The sequence below is a fragment of the Salarias fasciatus genome, unplaced genomic scaffold (genome assembly GCF_902148845.1).
Source record: "Salarias fasciatus unplaced genomic scaffold, fSalaFa1.1, whole genome shotgun sequence".
In the NCBI taxonomy this organism is placed as follows: Eukaryota; Metazoa; Chordata; class Actinopteri; order Blenniiformes; family Blenniidae; genus Salarias; species Salarias fasciatus.
In genome coordinates, this window is record NW_021941388.1 from 175,303 (window position 1) to 195,946 (window position 20,644).

At 46.6% G+C, this 20,644-nt stretch overlaps 1 protein-coding gene across 2 annotated transcripts in view; it reads left to right on the forward strand.

The window, feature by feature from the left end:
• LOC115385464 (adhesion G protein-coupled receptor L1-like) overlaps positions 1–19,673 on the forward strand; it is a 29,941-nt gene extending 10,268 nt beyond the window's left edge. Inside the window, exons 3-26 of one of the 2 annotated variants that reach the window (XM_030087478.1) lie at positions 2,712–2,925; positions 3,452–3,561; positions 4,381–4,395; positions 5,745–5,952; positions 8,195–8,459; positions 8,560–8,899; positions 8,987–9,280; positions 10,856–10,959; positions 11,110–11,295; positions 11,429–11,467; positions 11,597–11,777; positions 11,881–12,003; positions 12,198–12,415; positions 12,547–12,720; positions 13,395–13,607; positions 13,918–14,138; positions 14,229–14,295; positions 14,416–14,504; positions 15,573–15,741; positions 15,847–15,996; positions 16,066–16,162; positions 16,265–16,375; positions 16,705–16,728; positions 17,635–19,673. In XM_030087478.1, coding sequence (XP_029943338.1) covers positions 2,712–2,925; positions 3,452–3,561; positions 4,381–4,395; positions 5,745–5,952; positions 8,195–8,459; positions 8,560–8,899; positions 8,987–9,280; positions 10,856–10,959; positions 11,110–11,295; positions 11,429–11,467; positions 11,597–11,777; positions 11,881–12,003; positions 12,198–12,415; positions 12,547–12,720; positions 13,395–13,607; positions 13,918–14,138; positions 14,229–14,295; positions 14,416–14,504; positions 15,573–15,741; positions 15,847–15,996; positions 16,066–16,162; positions 16,265–16,375; positions 16,705–16,728; positions 17,635–19,622 — 5,600 coding nt within the window. In that variant the 3' untranslated portion in view covers positions 19,623–19,673. The remainder of the gene's footprint in view (positions 1–2,711; positions 2,926–3,451; positions 3,562–4,380; positions 4,396–5,744; positions 5,953–8,194; positions 8,460–8,559; positions 8,900–8,986; positions 9,281–10,855; positions 10,960–11,109; positions 11,296–11,428; positions 11,468–11,596; positions 11,778–11,880; positions 12,004–12,197; positions 12,416–12,546; positions 12,721–13,394; positions 13,608–13,917; positions 14,139–14,228; positions 14,296–14,415; positions 14,505–15,572; positions 15,742–15,846; positions 15,997–16,065; positions 16,163–16,264; positions 16,376–16,704; positions 16,729–17,634) is intronic. The other variant, XM_030087479.1, reaches the window with a different exon arrangement.
• Positions 19,674–20,644: the final 971 nt, after the last annotated feature.

Below are 20,644 nucleotides of genomic sequence, written 5' to 3' on the forward strand. Positions count from 1 at the left end.
ATTTCTCACCACAAAGACTCCCAGATTCTTTAGGAAATGTGGAAAATTCCACTTCTCGTACTCCCACCACTTCTGCGGTGGTGCCGTCCAATCACAGACGAGTTCCACCAATGAGTCACACATTTGTAGCATGAGCTTCTCAATACTATCAAGAAGACACAGTATTAATGAAAAACTGCCAGATATTAAAAGCTAGGTTGTCTTGGAAAGAAGAGCTGGAGCTCAGGCTTATTGCACAATTTGTAACAATTCTGCAGCCATAAAATCCGAATGAATCCAGTTAATCGACTCATAAGAGGGTTCAGATATCGATGCTGATAGCAGCGAAAGCTTGTGTCATTCAGATATGTATGTAATCATTCTTTAGCACTGCTGTGAAGGGGAACTTTAAGTCAAAGACACCAAAAAAAAAATGCTTTCGAACAGGACTGAACTTTGCAACTTGACAAATGCATTATTGGAGCCGCTGCCTTTCGCAGGCTTTCAGCACCTTGGACAGTTCCAGCACGCCTGCTGCATACTAATCACACAGACGTGTTGGGTTTAAGAGCAGGTTTAATCCTGATGCGGCAAACACCTTGTCATGTGTACACGATACTCAAGCTGATGTGAACAACCGGATTAAGGTAATGGTAATGGGATTTTCTCCAATAACCCTGGTTTACAGAGATTTGTGTGGCAGTCAGGTGGGTGTTTGCACAGAGCGTGTACATAACATGCAGATGCGGCTCTTAGACGAATGAAAGCAAAGATGGTGTTTGCGGAGCGCTTGACAGTGGGAAATATGAACAACAGCCTCCCCGTTGACTTAAAACACCAGGTTTCGTGACGCGCCCGTGCATCTCGGCGCTTTATGTGTGGGTGTCACAGCGGAGATGCGATATGATGAGAGCGGCATCTCTACACATGTGGGAGTCGTTCCAGTGTGAGATTTCACATGAGTACGTTTTAATCATTAACGTGACATGTTCACGGTTCCGGCGCTCATTCCATGTGTGCGGTGTCAGATCAAATAAGAGCCTTTGCATGAATTGACTGAGACTGTCAGAGGAGTGTGATCTGTGTTGGGAGACACTTTGCATAGACTCAGTGTTTGGAGCATTGAATTTAATCTCAGTGTGAGTGCGTCTTTTGTTAAGCTCAAGTCAGTGAAGGACTGACATAACATTTTCCTAGAACTTATGATTATCATTATGCCCTCCAAGGTCATCTCTTAAATTTTGAATTTATACCATCATGAGCATTTTATTGATAGCCTTAATAAAAATGTTAGAGGACGCCAGAGGATAGAGTTCTGCTGAAGTTTGTGCATATACGTTATGATGAGTCTGATTTATACCGGCTTTACATGGAATACACAACAATGACGGCCGATGTGGTGCTATCTGATATAACTGAATAGAATAAGAGAAATTTTCTTATATTTAGTGTAGTTTTTTTTTACTAACTAAACTTCCACCAAATTATTAATACTTCTCGCATTAAACAATAAGAATTTTAAAACACTTTGTTCCATTTGAAAAATCATCATCATTACCACTGTGCGCTGGATGCGTCAGAAACAGAAGAAATATGCTTCTTGTGAGGCAGATGCGAAAAGACAAGAATGATGAAATATGTGACAGGCTGAAACAAACAAGAGGTCCTTGAGATGAAGAAGTGGCAGCAAACATGGATTAAAGTGAATTGAATAACACTGACAGAAGAGCGGAGTTGGAGTTGCAACATATTTTCCACGTATGAGATCAGTTCAAATAAACACTTTTATATTCTCTTTGTATTCAAATACATTTCAGTGCTTCTACTTTGCTCAAGTAAATAAATTGAACCAGCACTTCAATTTTTGTCAAGCATATAAGAAGATGTGTGTTTTTGTTTCTTCCTGCTGAAATAATTGATGTGATGATTTGAAAAATGCTAAAAATAACTGGTAAAATTATTATCTGCCTGGTAGCACTGCATTTGCAGGAATGTTTAATTTGCTAATGTGACATTTAAAAAGGGCTGTCAAATGATTAAAATAATAACTCGATTGATCGTGATAAGTTAGACACAGCTAATTAAATTTATCTTCATATTTTCCTTTAAATGTTTAAAATAATGCTATTGTGCATTTTCACACTCATCTTCAAGTCTAAAGGAACTATTTGCAATGTTCCATCGGTGTCTAAAAGTAATTGTGTAGTAGTTGTTGTTGTTTGACCTGATCCAGAGATCCTGAGTGGGGAGCCTGAAAAAAGCTGATATTTATACAGTTTTTAGTCTGAAAGATTCTTTGTCCAACAGGATGGTGTTCATGACGCATCGACACGTTTGGCACACGGCAGCATTTCACACTGAAACATTGTAACAACGTAACACTGAACCATTGAAACATAACCAGGAAATGTTGCAACACTGTAACGCTGTAGTGTCACAGCGTCACGATTACACTGGATTCACAGAAACGTTCACAAAATCAAATCAAGCAGACTTCCAGTCTCTTCCTCTTCACTATAACAATGGGTGGCAACAGTAATTAACATCACCGGGAACCAATGACAGTTATACGGTTAATCCGTGCTCATTTCGTTTGTTGTAGTTAATTATATGGCGATCAAATCAAGTGACAATTTTTCTGAACATCCTGAAAACAAATTAAATTTTAGATGCAGTTTTTCTCCTCATTCTTTCCCCAACTCCTCCCGTTCCTTCCCCTTCCACCGGTGCAGCGATGTCCCGGGCCGTCATGCCATTCGGGCTGCTGCGCCGGGAGCTGGCGTGCGAAGGCTACCCCATAGAGCTGCGCTGCCCGGGAAGCGATGTGGTCATGGTGGAGACCGCCAATTACGGACGCACCGACGACAAGATCTGCGATGCGGACCCTTTCCAGATGGAGAACACGCAGTGTTACCTCCCCGACGCACTAAAGATCATGTCCCAGAGGTGTGTATGGGCTGGATGTCTCGTCCTGCGGACGATGAAACTGTTTTTTTTTGTGATTAAATTATATGGCCTTTGCCGCTGATTGCAACGTCAATCCGGAGCTGTCTGGATGTGTGCGAGTCTTTTGTAGGCGGTTAAGCCAATCAATGGGAGCATCTATTGTTTTGCACATACTGCGCACAGCTGCACAACATACATGTTGATTGGGAGGAAACGTTAGACAAAGCCGATGGCTGTGTTGTGCGCCCGTGTGTGCGTGCGAGAGCAGCAGTCTCTCCGGCTGAGGCTGAGTGCCTCGCTGCACCATTAGCTGTGTACTCAGCAGTGTTTTCCTAGAAGAACTGATCAATATTCAGCAAGAGGGAGTAGACAAATGGAGTGTCCTTTGCTTCCCCTTTCCTGTCTGTTAATCACTCTCCTTCCTTTCTTTGTTTTCTCACTCCATCATCCCCTTGACTGATTTATCCTTCAATCCATCCATCCATCCATCCATCCGCCCGCCCGTCCGTCGGTCTGCGGCCCCCAGGTGTAACAACAGGACTCAGTGTGTGGTGGTCGCAGGGGTCGACGTCTTCCCGGACCCCTGTCCCGGAACGTACAAGTACCTGGAGATCCAGTACGAATGCGTCCCTTACAGTGAGTATGCATGTAATCAGACTTACACATCAACACACACACACACATTCTGTTCAAAAACACACACACATGCACACACCCTCTATTATTACACTCAAATTTAACCTTTTTCTTGTCAATATGCACTCTAGGTTTGAGGTGTGTTTTACTGTTCTTATGACCTCTGATGTTGACTGTTTCCCTGAGAGCTTGACGGATAGAACAGACTTTTTTTTTTTCTCAGGGAGCTTGAGTGTGCGTCTGCTCGTGTAAATGACTAAAAAGAAAGTTGGATGGAGGAAGTGCAGAGGGGGAGAGCTGTAGGAGGTTTTGCAAACCGTGTGTCGTCTGTGTGCGCGCGTGCGTTCGGGAGGATGCGAGTGTGCACCTGCGCGTGCATGCGTGTGTGTTTTCTTTTCCAGATTCACGCCACGGGAGTTGCTCTCTTTTCTCCACAGGAGCCTGATTGAGGGAAGGAGACATCAGGGAGGGAGGCGGGGGGAGGAGAGGGGGGAGAGGATGGAGTGGGAGGGGAGGAGAGGAAGGAGGAGGACTTTGTCGGGTCTCTCTTGTGATTCTTCTTCCTTTTACGTGAACAATAATGTTTGTGGTGAGAATGAGCTCCAAAGTCTTTATCTGTGCAAACTCTTTCTTTCTTCCTTTTTCTCTTTCCCCCTTTTGTTCTCGCTTTCTTTCCCTCTTGCTTTCTTCCTTTATTCCTCACCCACTTTCTCTCTTTCTTCCGCTCTTGCTTGCATTCTTGCTTCTCTTTACTTCCCTTCTTTCACCCTCTGACTTTTCTTTCTTTCTCTCCCTCTTTTTTTTCCTATGCTTAAGTAGAAGTGGACCAAAAAGGTAAAGACAATACATTGTAGCATCTTGATCTCTCCTTACCCCCGACCCCCCTCTCTTCTTCTCTTCTTCTCCTCCTCTCTCCTACCATTTCTCTCTTCCTCCTACCCTAGGACGTTGTTTCGTAGTCATGCTGGATGTTGCCCCCCTTCCTTTTTTTTCATTTCCTACTCGGTTCTTTTTTTCCCCATTTTATCCATCTCTTGTTGTATAGAAAGCCGTCCTTTTATCCAGTTTTATCCAGGTTCTGCACCTAGTCTCTCTTCTCCTTTTTCTTTCGCTCTCGTTCTCTCTGCTCCTCTCTTTCTTCCCCTCTCGCTCCTGGTCGATCTCTCTGTCTCTGTTCCTTCTCTCCCTCGGTCTCTCTGTGCACGCAAACATAAACACAACTGTTCACCAAAACATGCAGAAACACAGTCTCCCCCTAACGCCTTTATTTCCTTTTAACACACAAGCACTTTCTTTCTTTCTTTCTGCCTTTCGTTCTTTCTTTCTTTTGTGCTTTCCTTCCCACTTCGACTCTGTCTTCCTTCCTCCTCGTCCAATCATCCTCTTCATGCTTATTTTCCCTTTTCTTCCCTTATAGGAAGAGCCCCTTATTTATCTTCATAGGAAAAATAAGACGAAATTTGTGTGATTGTATATCCGTCTGGATGTGTGCTTACCAAGCACTGCTTATGTGTGTGGGTGTGTGTGCATGCCTATTTGCATGCCAGTGTGAGACTGTACAGTATACATATGTGTCCATACAGTTATTGACATGTGGGTGGACCAATCGTTGTGCTCGGCGTAAACTAACCTGCCCTCTCATTCACTTCAAGGCAAAATTTAGCTCCGCCCTCTGCGTCCCTGACTCTACCTCACACTCCTTTTTCACTCTTTTTGCACTAACCGACACACACAAACGTGCACATACACACTTACACACACACACACACACACACACACACACACACATACACAAACAAAGCCAATAAATACACTCACACACCTTTCATTGCAGTGTCCCTGTTGTATTACTCACCACACACACACTAACCGTGTGTGATTTTCAACACTTTTACGTCTCCTCTGTTGCTTGCCTCTCAAGATCAGCACAGGTGTTTTAAATCCCTTTCTCTTTTTCTCTTCATTCTTTCTTCTTAATCTCGCTGCATCAATTGCATCTAATCCAATTCATCTTTCATGCATTGATCCATTTTTTTCCTCACACCTGCCTTCACTGTTCTCTCTCTCACTCTTTTCTCACCTCCCTTCCTGCTCTCTCGCTTCATCCTCTTCTCTCTTCTCTTTCTCTCTCTCTCTCTCTCACATCCTTGCTCTGTGCCCCTCCCAAAACTCCCATCCTCCAGTTTTCGTGTGTCCCGGCTCTCTGCTAAGCATCCAGCCGGCCTCCTCGCTCCTGGAGGCGGAGCATCAGTCGGGGGCCTGGTGTAAGGACCCCCTGCAGGCCGGCGACAGGCTGTACGTCATGCCGTGGACGCCGTACAGAACAGAGGTTCTGTATGAATATGCCTCTTGGGATGACTACAGGCAAAACAGGGTCACCACTACCTATAAGTGAGTGTGCTTCGTGCTCTGCTTGCGTTGCTGATATCAGTGTAACCATCCAGTTAACAGAGGTTCACATCAAAGGGCACTGGCAGGAAAAAAAACACACACACACACACACACTAAACAGCTTTCAAAAGAAATAATGATTAAAAAAAGGAGCGGTGCTCATAAAGATTAATGTTTAATTGAAACAAATGTTTTTTTTTAGAACTGTGTTTATCTTAAATTTCATGGAGATTTGTTAAAACACTGAAATAAGCTTCAAATTTAATTTAAACTTTTTAATAATTAAAATTAACTCACACAAGAACAGTTATAATTTCACTGCCTGTGAATCCCAGCAGCTCAAAGGGCCCAATTTACTACGACCCTGTATGAAACATGCTAAATTACACCCTCACAAAAACAGATTGTGCACCAGGCCAGGCTTTTGCATGCATTAGATCCTGTTTACATAAGAACAATTGGAAGGAAATGTCATTGTTTCAGTCTTTGTTTACTTGAGCTCACGTTGACGTTCTTTATCTGGAACACTGAAACCTCTAGAGAACATTAAATTAAATCAAGGAGACACGTTGGTGCGCGGAAGAAGTTACCAAACATGTTGGTGCATTAATAAATGTAAATCTGTACAAAAAAGAAAGAAAGCAAGATGGGAGATGATTTGTCAAGTGTAAAAACTGGGGGATCAAAGCATGCAAGCACTTTTGTGCAAAATCACATGATGATTTTCTTTTTAATGGATGGAGTAACAAGATTTAAAAGCTGATGTAAATTCTACAGACTGCAACAAAAAGGAAGAGGCTTAAACATTCTCCATCTACTGTTGACGACTGAATTAACATCTTTTATGAAATGTATGTTTTTCTCTCAAAAGTCCAGAAGAAAAGATTTTGCAAAATTTGGACAAAATGGACCGAGCATGTCCAATCAAAAAACCCATTTTTTTCTTCATTTGAATGCAAGATGTTTAAATATTGACTGACTAAATCAAACATCTAACAAATAAAAGTATTCCTTTTTTTTTTTTTAAAATAAATGTTTTTTTTTTTTTTTTTTTTTGCTTTGTTTTGTTTTGCTTTTTCATTTCCCAGTGAAAATCCTGCATTTTTCAACACTCAACATTGTTGAGTGTGAACAAAAAAAGAACATATAAAAATCAATGGAAGAATTAACTGAAGACCAAATGTGCTGCAGACCAGATCTCCAGACACCCTTCAAAGAAACATTGGATTTTGAAACCGCTTTGCCAAAATAAAGAATTGAAAAAAACAAAAGAAACAGTGATGGAAAAAAAAAGAGAATACCAGATAATAATGTCTGCCAATAAAAGCCGTGGTGAGCCTCAGATAAAAATGCCACTGCTAAAAACATTTTCAGACATAATAAATCACATTTTGCGCTGCAAATCAATCAGATAACATGAACGCCTCTCTGTATTACTTTCACCGTCTGTCAGACACGATCCTCGGCTTGCACCTCATTATCCAGTTTGTGATCATTTTTCCAGCACTCGAGTCCAACGTTCAATCCAAATGTACTTCTTGGCTCAGGACAAACCACAGGAGCTGGGCAGACGAGGTTAATGAGTTATTGTGGCAGTGGGAGGCTTTAATCTCTTCTTGAAAGCTTTTGGTTGTGTTTTCTGGAAATCTGTGTGTCTTCTTTTCTTTTTTTTTTTTTTTTTGTTGTGAAAATCTGCTGATTATTGTGGTTGACTAATCAGTTCACCCCAAAAAAAAAAAAAAAATCTGTGTTGTAGCCTGTAGAAAAAACATAATTGCTCTGTGCAGACTTCAGGGGGTAATTTCACATTCAGCAGAATCAATTTAATATGGAAACAGAGCAACACTTAATTTCTCAATGGACACAAAAGGCCTTGAAAACTTGGTTTTAAATGTTCTGTATCTCTAATCTGTGATCAAAAAAGCGTGGTAGCTAAAGTTACAATCTTTGAAGCTTCCGTCATATTAGTTTCAGTTCTTGGCAGCAGTTACGGCTGCAAATTATTCTCTCATGAAAGAAATTATGAACTGCAAATCTGGAACAATTAACATGGACTAAAAAAAAAAAACATAATATTGGAATGTTTTTTCCCAACCATCACAACAAACAACACACAGAAGCCATACCGTAGATATTCCTCGTGGGGGTGACTTGATTGTTAGTTGGACCAGACTGAGAGCTGCTGTACCAAAAGTGGAAATTTACACATAAACTCTGTATTTTCTCTCCGTCTCTGTTGCAGGCTGCCCAGCCGCGTCGATGGCACGGGCTTCGTGGTGTACGACGGCGCCGTGTTTTATAACAAGGAGCGAACGCGCAACTTGGTGAAGTATGACCTGCGGACACGCATCAAGAGCGGCGAGGCGGTGGTGGTCAATGCCAACTACCACGACACCTCGCCGTACCGCTGGGGAGGGAAGTCAGACATCGATCTGGCGGTGGACGAGAACGGCCTCTGGGTGATTTACTCTACTGAAGCCAATAATGGAAGGATCGTGGTCAGCCAGGTAGCAGGCTCAAAGCACATTCATGATTAAAGTTTGGAGAAGAAACCACAGAGAGGGGGGGTTGCTGCACGTTTTTTTAAGCTCTCATATCTCCCTGCAGGTGAACCCGTACACTCTGCGCTTCGAGGGCACATGGGCCACCGGCTTCGATAAACGGGGGGCGAGCAACGCCTTCATGGCCTGCGGCGTGCTCTACGCCGTGCGCTCAGTCTTCCAGGACGACGAGGGGCAGGCGGACGGGCGCGCCGGCAGCAACATGGTGGTTTACGCCTACGACACGAGCCGCGGGCAGGAGCTGCCCGTCCAGATCCCCTTCCCCAACCCGTACCAGTACATCTCCTCCATCGACTACAACCCCAGAGACAACCAGCTGTACGTGTGGAACAACTACTACGTGCTGCGGTACCCTCTGCAGTTCACGCCGCCGCCTCCTACTAAAGGTTCGTTTCACCTGGGAAATTGGTCTCGGGGCGTGAATACGGAGAAATAACCATGTTGCCCCCCCCCCCCCCCCCCCCCCCCCGCAGGTCCCCTCTCCTCTCTGATGACCACCGTCCGCTCGTACACGGCGACAGTCGCGCTGACCCCCGTCAGGCCGTCGGCCTCGCACCCGATCGGCGTCATCAACAGGGGGCCTTTTGACCAGCGGCCCATCACGGCCATGGTGCCCCTGACCCCGCGCCCTCCCCTGCGTGTGCCCCTGGCCCCTGGGGGGCCGGGCCAGGTGGGCGGATGTGAGGGGCGCGTGGCACGAGGGGTGCAGTGGCCGCCCACCCTGAAGGGGGAGACTGTGGAGAGGCCGTGCCCCAAAGGATCTCTGGGTATGTGATGTGACCGTCGGTGTGTGTGAGTACTGTTGTGTGGAGGGGTTTTGAGTGTGTGTGTGTGTGTGTGTGTGTGTGTGTGTGTGTGTGTGTGTGTGTGTGTGTGTGTGTGTGTGTGTGTGTGTGTGTGTGTATCTCGTTTCCCTTTGAAATGTAGTCAGATGTCCTCTCTTTGAACTTGCCTTCAGATGAGACAGGGAGAGAAAGAGGGGTTACAGTGTGCAGAGAAGCAGGGTTCAGCAGTTCTTCCTCTCGCTGTGCAGCTGCCTTCCTCAACCCGGCCCCTCCAGAAAATAAAGCTGTTGTGCAGATTATACAGACGTCTCTGTAGCCGCCATCCTGCCCCACTGTTAATCACCCTGCTGGACACGGAAGAAGATCCTGTTTTTGACATGTGACTGAAGTTCAGGCAAATGTCACAATCCAGCCTCAATCCTATTTATTAATAACAGCAACAAAACAGAGTTATTGAGCAGAGGACTATGGACAGGGATTTAAATCCATAATGTTATTTATACCATGCATGCATCTGTGTGCATACTGCATTTTTTCCTGTTACTCATGTATTGATGACTGATGGCACATGTGCTCTCATAGATTCCACACCCACCGTCCTGCACCAACACTGAATGAAACCACCGACACAGGCTAGAATACCATTCACAGTGGCATATGATGCAGACACAAAAAGAGATCACTCTACCAGAGGAGAAAAAAGATATTTAGACCTTTTTCTTCAGAAAACGGCTACTTATCAGAATTTTACGAATCATTCAAAGATGGATTTGCATCCAGGTTGTTAAGTATCTTAAAAGATGCTACAGAACAGGGTCAACTGCATGCATGAGAATAAACTTTGTATATTCATCTGTAAAAATGACAAAGTGTCTCAGCATTGTAGCTGGATAACATGCTGGATACGATCTGTGCACCTATGTGTATATTTCGATTTATGTTGCTTCAGAAATCGTGAATAATGTATGTTTCAGTAGCTGGTGCTTAGGCACAAAGAATCTAAATGAAAACCTGATCAGGATGAAAATCTTCCATGTAAGTAGGAGGGTTATTAGCATCAGCATTTTAAATTGAGGCTGTTGTCTCATATTTCTAACTGAGCAGGTGTGAAACAGATGCTCCAGTCTTGTTTTTCATTAAGTTGAGCTTTGTATGTTTTTCAATGTGCGTAGATCAGTCCCAGCGTCACGCAGACAGACAACAGGGTTTGATTCTTCATTCTCACGCCCGGTTTTTTAGAGGAAAGCATGATGCAAACCACCGTCACTCACCTGCCTCGCACGACAACGCACAAAGTCAGTATTAATGACGGGCTGGTGAATTCGGCTGATCCCTCAATGCAGATGAGCGAGCAGCGCTTCAAACAAACGCCATAAACCGTGTAAATCAAATATGCAATTAGAATTGATTCTTAAGTGTTTTGGAGCTTTTGTGTGAAAGCCACAGGAGGAAATATAAACAAGGAGCAACAGCAGCGATGAAGCATCTCAGGTCCAATAAAACACCGGCTGCCCTTTCTCTCTCCGACTTTTTATGTCACCCTTTCTGTCTCTGCAGGTATAGCCTCCTATCAATGCATGTCATCTCCAGTGGGCTGGAACTCCAGAGGGCCTGACCTTTCCAACTGCACCTCTCCCTGGGTCAGCCAGATCGCACAGAAGGTTAGTCCGACACAAACACACACACAAAAACAAAAACAAAAAAAAAAAAAACATACACACACTGTGAGAGTGCCCCGAGGGCAGTCGGCAAGCTGCTCTCTCTTAAATGTCAAAATATTTGACATTAAAAACACCCCGCCCTCACCTCAGATTAAGAGTGGGGAGAACGCGGCCAACATCGCCGGGGAGCTGGTGAACCTCACCCGGGGGCGGATCTACGCCGGCGACGTCAGCATGTCCGTCAGGCTGATCGAACAGCTGCTGGACATACTGGACTCGCAGCTCCAGGCCTTGAGGCCGGCCAATAAAGAGTCGGCGGCGCGCAATTACAACAAGGTAAATTGTTCTTGTTGTCAAGGTGGGCGTGAGTACTTGACCTTTCCTGGAAATAAAATCGGAAATGTCAGCGATGATGAATTTAACTGTGCATGTTTGCCGTTCTGTTTTTTTTTTTTTTTTTTTTTTTCAGCTGCAGAAGAGGGAACGCACATGCAAGGCTTATGTTCAGGTAAGATAGATAGATGGATAGATGGATAGATAGATAGATAGATAGATAGATAGATAGATAGATAGATAGATAGATAGATAGATAGATAGATAGACATATGAAACGTTCTCCTCTTCTTCTCTGTTTCAGGCGGTTGTTCAGACAGTTGATAACCTGCTGGGTCCTGAAGCTCTGGTGTCTTGGGCCGACATGAGCAGCATCGATCAATCGCGCTCTGCGTCGTTACTCCTAGACGCAGTCGAAAAAGGAGCGTTTTTATTGGCTAACAATCTCTACGAAGGACGCTTCAGCGACAGGTCGCCAAATGTCGGTACGTGGGCTTCTTCCGCTTCTCACTTTTCGGCTGCACATGTTGTGGAAACGGAGAACTTACCCAGACGTGTAACTGTCCCTCTGATCCGGCCGGCGTGCAGATCTGGAGGTGTATGTGCTAAACACAGAGGCAGACATACAGGACTTGACGTTCCCTCACTCGTACGACAGCGACAGCATCTTGCAGATATCAGCGCTGGCTTTGCAGCAGTACAGCAACAATGGTACGCGGTGCATGATATAAACAGCTTTTTGAATGAATAAATCCCTGCATAATATATTCCCTGTAAACCTTGGATAGGATAGGATTTCTTTACATATCAAAATTCACGACAAGTAAAATACAGCGCGATATAAACCTCTGCAAATGCATAAATGCATCTGCTTCAGTGTCTTTTTTTCCTCTCTCTCACTGCAGGCCAGGTGAAGCTGGTGCTCTCTCTCTATAAAAACCTGGGCTCCTTCCTGACCACGCAGAACTCCACCCTGCGCCTGGGGCTCGGCCTGGGCCAGGGCTCGGAGGTCAGACGCAGGAGCCTGGTGGTCAACTCCCACGTGATCTCCGCCTCTGTGCACCGAGGATCCAACAGGGTGTACCTCACCGAGCCGGTCATCTTCACTCTCAGGCACCTGCAGGTCTGTTTTTCCATCTGGCACATTAATATTTGGAATGAGAACATCCCCCACATTGAGCGCATCTCCAGTCTGGAGCGTACTTTAAAGGCACTCACATGTGTTTTGCCGGGTTTTGCTTTTTTTCTTCACAGCTGGAGAATCATTTTGGTCCCAATTGCTCTTTCTGGAACGCATCGGGGGTTTCTGGGAGTGGCAGGTGGTCCACGCAGGGTTGCCGCTTATTGCACACAAACAACACGCACACGACTTGCGCCTGCAACCATCTGTCTAGCTACGCAGTCCTCATGACATACCAGCAACCTGCTGTAAGTAAACACACCGCATATCAGCACACAAATGCATTTGATTCATCTTCAGTCACCGGATGTAACTCTGAGCTGTCAGTGTGTGCAAGTTGACAAACGCTGCTCTGAGCCGTTATTGACTCGGCGCCGAAAGCGGCCATGTTGATATTTTCCCTGCAGATTTTAGATTTGCTTCTATGTGCGATCAGATCAAGAGCTTGATTTAACATCGTGAGCGTCACTTGCTGCGGGTTTTACATGGTCAAACGTTAAAACTGCTGTTCCATTTCCATCCTCAACCACCAAGGTCTCTGTGACCTCACCCTCAGCTACGGCACAGCCGGACCTCACCCCCGCTGTCAGCTCCGAGATGTTGTTTCATCAAGCACAGAATGGGTGATAATTGTGGGCCGTAGCTGTAAGAGCGAGTGTGATAAATGTGGCAGGATATTTTGTCCAGCCGTGAAATTAAATTAAGTGTTCTCTGGAAGACGCTCTGTTTGTTGGGTGAGATTCAGTCCACTTAAATAGATGTTATGTAACAGGCAGGGACGTACACGGCGCGTTCACACAATCCATCCACACATGCCCACAGAACCGCATTACCATATGCCCCCTGCATTCGCACGTGCGCTCTTTATGATCACACAAACACAAAGCTGACGCTCTCCTTCCTGTCTGTGTTCCTTTGTCAGTTTGGGGTCGGCGTGGAGGAACTGCTGGTTTACGTTGTTTCCTGGGTGGGCATCTCCGTGGCGCTGGTGTGTTTGGCCGCCTGCCTTACCACCCTGTGCTGCCAGGGGGCACCGTGGCACACTGACCACAGCACCATCCACTGCAACTTGTGGGCCAATCTGCTGGTCACTGAGCTTCTCTTCCTCATCGGTGCCAACAAGACGGAGAACCCTGTTAGTATTTCGACATTGAGCTTAAATACTGAAGTCATTAAATGCAGTTAATAACCTCTTCTGACTTGTGAATTATAAAGTATAATATGGTTTGGGGTTGAAATGTCTCTGTGCTTCAACACACCTCATTTAAATTGCTCAGCCACAAGGTTTAGCACAGTGATGAAAGTCCTTGTGTTTGCAGCAGGTGTGTTGAAGCAGGGAGACGTTTAAAGCACGCAGAGACCCTGCACGGCTGATAGTCTCTAATCTCAACGATTTGTGCAAATCCATGGCTTCTCATCTGTTTTCTTTGAACACATATTTGCAGGTCCTGTGCTCCATCACTGCCGGCCATCTGCACTTCTCGCTGCTCTCGGTGTTTTGCTGGCTGTGCCTGGAGGGCGTGGAGCTGTACCTGCTGCAGCGGGAGGTGTTCGAAGGACGCAACTCCAGGAGGAAGTATTTCTACCTGTGCGGCTACTCCCTTCCCGGCCTGGTGGTGGCCGTGTCTGCAGCCATTGACTTCAGGGGCTACGGGTCAAAAACATCGTGAGTAGAAGTGAAACCTCGCTCTCTTGCATTTATTTTCCTGCGTAAGCAGCCAGTGTTTCTCCTAATCACTACTATTTCCCTGTGTAGATGTTGGCTTCGCACAGACAATTACTTCATCTGGAGTTTCCTTGGACCTGTGGCAGTCATCATTACGGTGAGACCTCGAGCTCCTGTACACAGAACATCCTCTCCGGTTTTTATCGCCTAATAACAGATCCTTCCGTCGGCGCTAATGAATGTGCAATTGACCGTGTTTACCGCCTTTTGGCCGCAGTTGAACCTGGTTGTTCTGGTGATGACCTTACATAAGATGCACAGCACGGCTGCTCTGAAACCAGACTCCAGTCGCCATGACAACCTAAGGTGAGTAATTGTGTCTCATGCTGTTGTCTTGCAGGCGTCAGTGTGTAAAAAAAAAAAATCACTAGAGGGGGAAAAAAAAGATGTCCAGATTGATTAGAGACATAATGATCTCGTGAAGAAAACACCTCTTACATGCATCAGCATTTGTCATATTCTTTAAAGTTTCTTTAAGGCTGCACATCAGAGCAAAACCTAATTAAACTCGAAATAGAAAAGGAAAGTCAACCAAAAAAAAAATTAATTAGAAATGTAATACATTTCGCTGAAGCCTTGAGAACCTTATCTGTTTGGAGGTTCGTACCAGCAGCATTTTTCAACACGCTCAAGCCGAGCCATCACGGCTTGCTTTCTAAACCAGAATAAAAGGCACTGCAGCACTCTTGACAGCAGCGTGACTTATGTAGTTTCTGCATCTGTTTGAGTAACTAAAGGTCAAGGCTTAGCATTGCAGTATAAATGAAAAATGTGAGTGAAAAAGGCTTGTACCCAACAAAGAACAAAAAGTCACCCAGAGTCTGCGTTATTAATGTCCAACGAGTTTAAATTTGTCCACCTGCTCTGAGCCTCAGCGCACTTTAATTCCACTTTTTCAGTCTGTGTTTTTAACACTTGACGGCTCGTGTTCACGGGTCCTTCAGGCAGAAGTGAGTGAGCAAGCTTTGACACACACACACACACCTCAACTGTGTGTTTGTTTAGCCTAAACGTAAATCCTGTTGAGGAGCATTCACATGAGGATCCGGTCTGCGTTAGGGGCTGTTTACATGAGAATGATATCATTTCCATGTTGATTGGACAATACAGTAGATGACGTATCACACAGTCATAGCTGGGAGAGAAATAATTGGAAATCTTTTACAATAAAACCCATGAGGTGCCTGAGGAAATGCCCCCCGCTACTATAACAGTCGCACATCTGCTGAAGGCTGATTGATTCACATCCTTTTTTCAAATGCAATAAAAAAAACAATGCCTTCTAAATTTTTTTATCCATGCAAACGTTGTGTTGATCGTGACCCATGTGAGCTAATAGCTCATGTTTTTTTAATGATTCCTCTGCGCTTGCAGGGCGTGGGCGGTGGGCTCCCTGACGCTGCTCTTCCTGCAGAGCGTCACCTGGTCTTCCGGCCTGATGTTCCTCTCGTCTCCATCCCTCCTCCTCGCTTACCTTTTCTCCTCTCTCAACACGGCCCAGGGCCTCCTTATCACCATACTGCACTGCACCCTCGCCAGAAAGGTCCGTCTTTAGTGTTTTTTTTTTTTGTTTTTTTTTGGTCCCGATGTAACATTTCCGTCTGTAATATGATTGCATGTGGATAACCCCCGTCCTCTGCATGATTAGGGTCAGAAGGATTACGGCCGCTGCCTGCGCCTCTCGCAGTGCTGCGCCACGTCCACGTCCAGCTCCCCGGACTCGGTGAAGGGCGCCGCGCTGCGCTCCAACAGCCGCTACACCAGCAGCCAGAGCCGCCGAGCCACTGCAAACAGACAAGTACGGCACAGCGCGCCACAGCTCTCTGTTTCCTCCCAGTCTGTAACCTGCGTCTCCTTCCCGCTGCAGAGCCGCATCAGGCGGATGTGGAACGACACCGTTCGCAGGCAGACCGAGTCGTCTTTCATCGCCGCAGACGTGAACAACACTCCCACTCTCAACCGAGGTGAAGCTTGTCGGTGTAATTATCTCTTTTGATCTCAGGTTTGACCTCCTCCGCGGCGGAATCTGAATGCAATATTAATTTTTCTCCTCTCTTCATCAATAGCTGCTTTGGGGAACCATTTTCTCACCAACCAAGTGTTGCAGACTCATGCCGGAGCGTCTCCCTACGACACCATGCTGGCCCAGGGATATAACCAACCCTTCACCTCCACAGGTACATCACAGCTCTTTGTACTTGTGATTATTTTTTTCCTACATGTTGTATCTTTACCCGTATTTCTTTTCATCTGTGCATACAAATGCAGAGTATTTTCCACTGATCAAAACACTAATTATTTCTAATTATTAAGACGCTGGAGATTTGTTTTTATCCAGAAGACGTTTGCATTGCACAGCTTGTTGTCTCTTGTTTTTTTTTTTGTTTTTTTTCTTTTTTGTGCTGTGAATTTGCTGTAGTTCTGTTTTTACTTTCAGTAATTGTTTGTCTTTTACATGTGTTTTGACGCTTTTCCTTCTCTGTCTTCCTGTCTTATCGTGGACCAGTAGGAACCTTCAGAAACAAGCAGAGTACGAGCTCCTCCCTCTTGTGCTCATTTTAACCATAGAGCGCCACTCCCTTTGTGCACTGCGGTTCGATCCATAGATCGCACTCAGTGACCTTGCACAAACCATGAAAGCATAAATCACACCTCTCCATTTGGCAACATAATCAAACATTTCATCAGAGTATTGTTAATACCCAGATCTTTGGTGAAGCTCCACTCTAAGCAGGCACACGGCCAAACTCTGCTCATTCATTCATTTGTTCATTCATTTATGTTAGAGCTGGGCAACAATTTTTTCATGATCTGTGAATGATTGTCATTAATTATTTACTATTGACCACCTAATTTCACCAATAAATACAAAGTATTTTTTGTACATTTTTATTGTAATAAAAAGACTTACTTAATAACGTTCTGTTTGCCAGCAACAATAACCACTAATAAGATGCTTTTAAACAGTAGCTATTATTTTACACAGTTACACTTAAAGTGGTTTTCACAAATGTATCAATCCAACTGTTTTTCATTGCCAGGGCATTCATTTTTATGTGCTTTGTTATAGCAAAACAAGTTTCTCAGTAGAGTCAAGAACCACGATGATATTTATCTTTTATGATCAACTTGAAGATGTTTTTTTCCTGAGAAAATAAAATTTTGGTTTATTATTATTATTATTATTATTATTATTATTATTATTATTATTATTGCTGCTCAGCGCCTTCCCGCTGTGTCCCATGGTTTGTGTCTACTGGTCTTTTCAGAGCTACTCTGCAGCATGTGAGGAAGTATTTGCTGCCATTAATCAACTAAAGCATTAATGTGATCATACAGCATTAACTTGCCCAGTCCTCATTGATGTTTTTTTTATTTTTTTTTTCCTTTGGTTGTCCATCGTTTGTAAGCGGTGTCCTCTGGTCTCTCCTCACAGAGGGCGGCGTGTCGCAGAGCCAGGAGTCTTGTGGGCTGGACAGTGTGTGTCTCAACGGAGGCTACACCCCCAACACCTTCACCCTGCACGGCCTGGGAACAACACCAGGGTCCCGAGCCGGAGTGGTGGGCAGCACCGACCTTCTGAGGGAAGGAGGCGTCGGAATGGGAGGGGACGACATCTCTCCGGCCCTCCTGACGCCGCACGGAGCCTCAGATCTGAGCGGCGGAGGCGGGATACGTCGCAATCTGTCAGACGCCGCTGCTCTGGAGAAGATGATCATCTCCGAGCTGGTGCAGAGCAACTTGAGGCCCTCCGTTCCCATGCCCGTTCCTCCCGAGCGCTACGGGAGCCTGGCGAGGCCGCACCACCACGACCGGCCGGCGCTGACTCACACTGCCACCTTAACCCGACACGCACAGCCACCTCAAGAGGGCTGGGCCGCCACCATGCAGCCGAACGCCCGCCACAACGCACAAGACGGCTGGGCGCACACGAGGCAGCTCACGCAAGACACTGAGACACATCCCGCAACACGTGGACCAGATCACGCCGCGACACAGCGCTTGCAAGACGGCTGGTCGCACGCACGTGTTCCCGGAGATCCCGAGTCCCGCGAGCTGCTTAAAGACGGCGAGCGGCTGCAGCTGCAAGGCACTCTGGGTCGCCGCGGCCTCCAGGACAGGCAGCAGGCACGTCCGCCGGCGCCCGACGTTCAGGCACGGCCCTACTCCACCCTGAGCCGCACCCCCGGCACTTTGTCCCGCCACCGCAGCACGGCGGAGTCGAGCGGCGGGACGGCCGGAGACAAAGAGCGAGACAGGGATCGCTATCGGGACAGGCCCCTCCCACCTCCGCCCCCGCCGCCGCCGCAGGAGTCCGAGCCGCTGTACAAGGCTCTGGAGGAGCCGCTGCTGATGAAACAGAGGGAGGCCAGCGTGGAAGCATGGAGAGGCGCCCAAGACAGAGAGAAAGATGAGACATTTCTACTAAAGAGGGACGGGATAATGGACGACTGGAGAGGAGGAGCCGAGAGGGGTCGAGACGAATCCTTTACCTCTCAGAAGAGAGATAGTGAGATGGATGAGTGGAGAGGCGGCATTGACCGAGGGAGGGAGGAGTCTCATATGTTGGAAAAGAGAGATGGAAGGATGGAGGTGTGGCGAGGAGGAGAGACGGAGCAGGAGGAGACGTTTATAACCCAGAAGAAAGATTTCGGGCTTGATGGATGGAGGGGTGGGATGGAGAGAGAGAAAGATGAGTCTTTGTTTTTAAAGGACAGAGATGGCTGGAGAGCAGGGATTGAACGAGAGAGCGAGAAGCAGAAGGATCGAGCGCTGGACGTGTGGCGAGGGGGGATGGACATCGATCGGGAGGAGTCCTTCCTGTTTGAGAGCAAAGACGGAGGTCTGGATGGGAGGAAAAGAGCGAAGGAAAGAGGCTCTCTCCGATACCACGGCGAACGAGAAGACTCTGACGGCTTCACTCTGCCTCTGACCCCCGACCTCGATCTTGACCCTGACACATCACCGATTTACGCACGAGATTCAAACCCGTCGCCGCTCTACCCCGGAGACCGGCGCTCACCGCCGATCAGCATCTTCCCCCGAAGCTCTCCCCCGACAAATATCTTCGCTCCGCGAGAGACTAATTCCCCGCCCAACAACCTCTACTCCCGCCACTCCCCGCAGGTGTACAGTCGCAGCAGCTCCCCCCCTCGCTTCTACACCCGCACCTCCCCGCCGACCCTCTCGTACCCCGACAGCAGCCCCGACGGCCCGGAGGAAGTGAGCCCCACTGGCCAGCCCCAGCGACCCGCCCTGGAGCTGCCCTACAGCCTGGGGCGACCCCCGCTCGGCCCGCGGCCCAACCACCTGCAGACCTTCTACCAGCCGCCGCCGCTGGCGTCAAACGGAGAGGCGGGGTACACGGCAGAGCCCACCTCTGAAGGAGACGACGGACAGATGCAGCGGGTGACGAGCCTGTGACTAGGGCGGTGGTGATTGGGGCATAGATACCAGGGAGGACACGGAAGACGCCAGTAATAACGACAACAACAAAAACTACAGCAACAAACATTGCCAATCAAGGAGAACAGTGATGATGAAAACGATCGTGAGGCTAATGACGAGGGAAGATTACGGTAATAAAGATTACCATGATAGGGAACGGCTCCTCCCTGCTTCTATTTCCTGATCACCACGAGACATCCCCCTTTTCATGTTTTGTTACTTTTGTATGACTGTGATTCATTTGGGACTCTTCCCCCTCCTCTTCCTCCCCCTCCTCTTCCTCTTCCTGGCACCCTCTTCCCTGAAGCCCTGCTGTGTCTTCCCGTCTCATCGGTGCTTATTCTTATTGGCCTGTCGTCTCAGTTTCTATTGCTTCATCGGCTGGGTGTCGCCCCTCCCTGTAGCAAGCAAACAGTGTGTCAAAGAAGCACTTGTGTGTTGCCAAAAAATCCTTTCAAAGAACTTGTGCATGACTTTATAGTGGCTTAAGGCTACATACTGTAGGAGGAAGTGCTAAAGTTTGTATGACTGTAAATGCGTGTGTGTGTGTGCGTGCGGAACTCGATGAGCATGTGTGAGCGAAAGGGTGTGCACATGCGAGAGAGTCAGGATTTCTGCGTGCGTGCGTGTATATACTTCATTCTTGTATAATTAATGTATCACGGCAAAGCATTTTATCAATACCGACTGGAGGGCCTCTTACACACATCCAGTCCAACTGATTTTGAACTCTCGACCAATCCTATTTCACATCAAGACCAAAACCTTTGCCCCGCGACCTGCCACTGGCGATGGAACTTGTTGCCATGGACTTTGTCATAGCAAGCAAAACTTTTGACTGCAGAGCCAGAGATCATATGAAACCTCAGAACTTTTCTGCAACCCCTGAGATCCTTGTACATACCAACCTCAAGTGTTCTGATTGTCTTGTATTGCTATTGAAGTTCAAGTAAACATGTGAAATAAATGTTTCTGTAAGTCTGTGTGCATTTACAGAG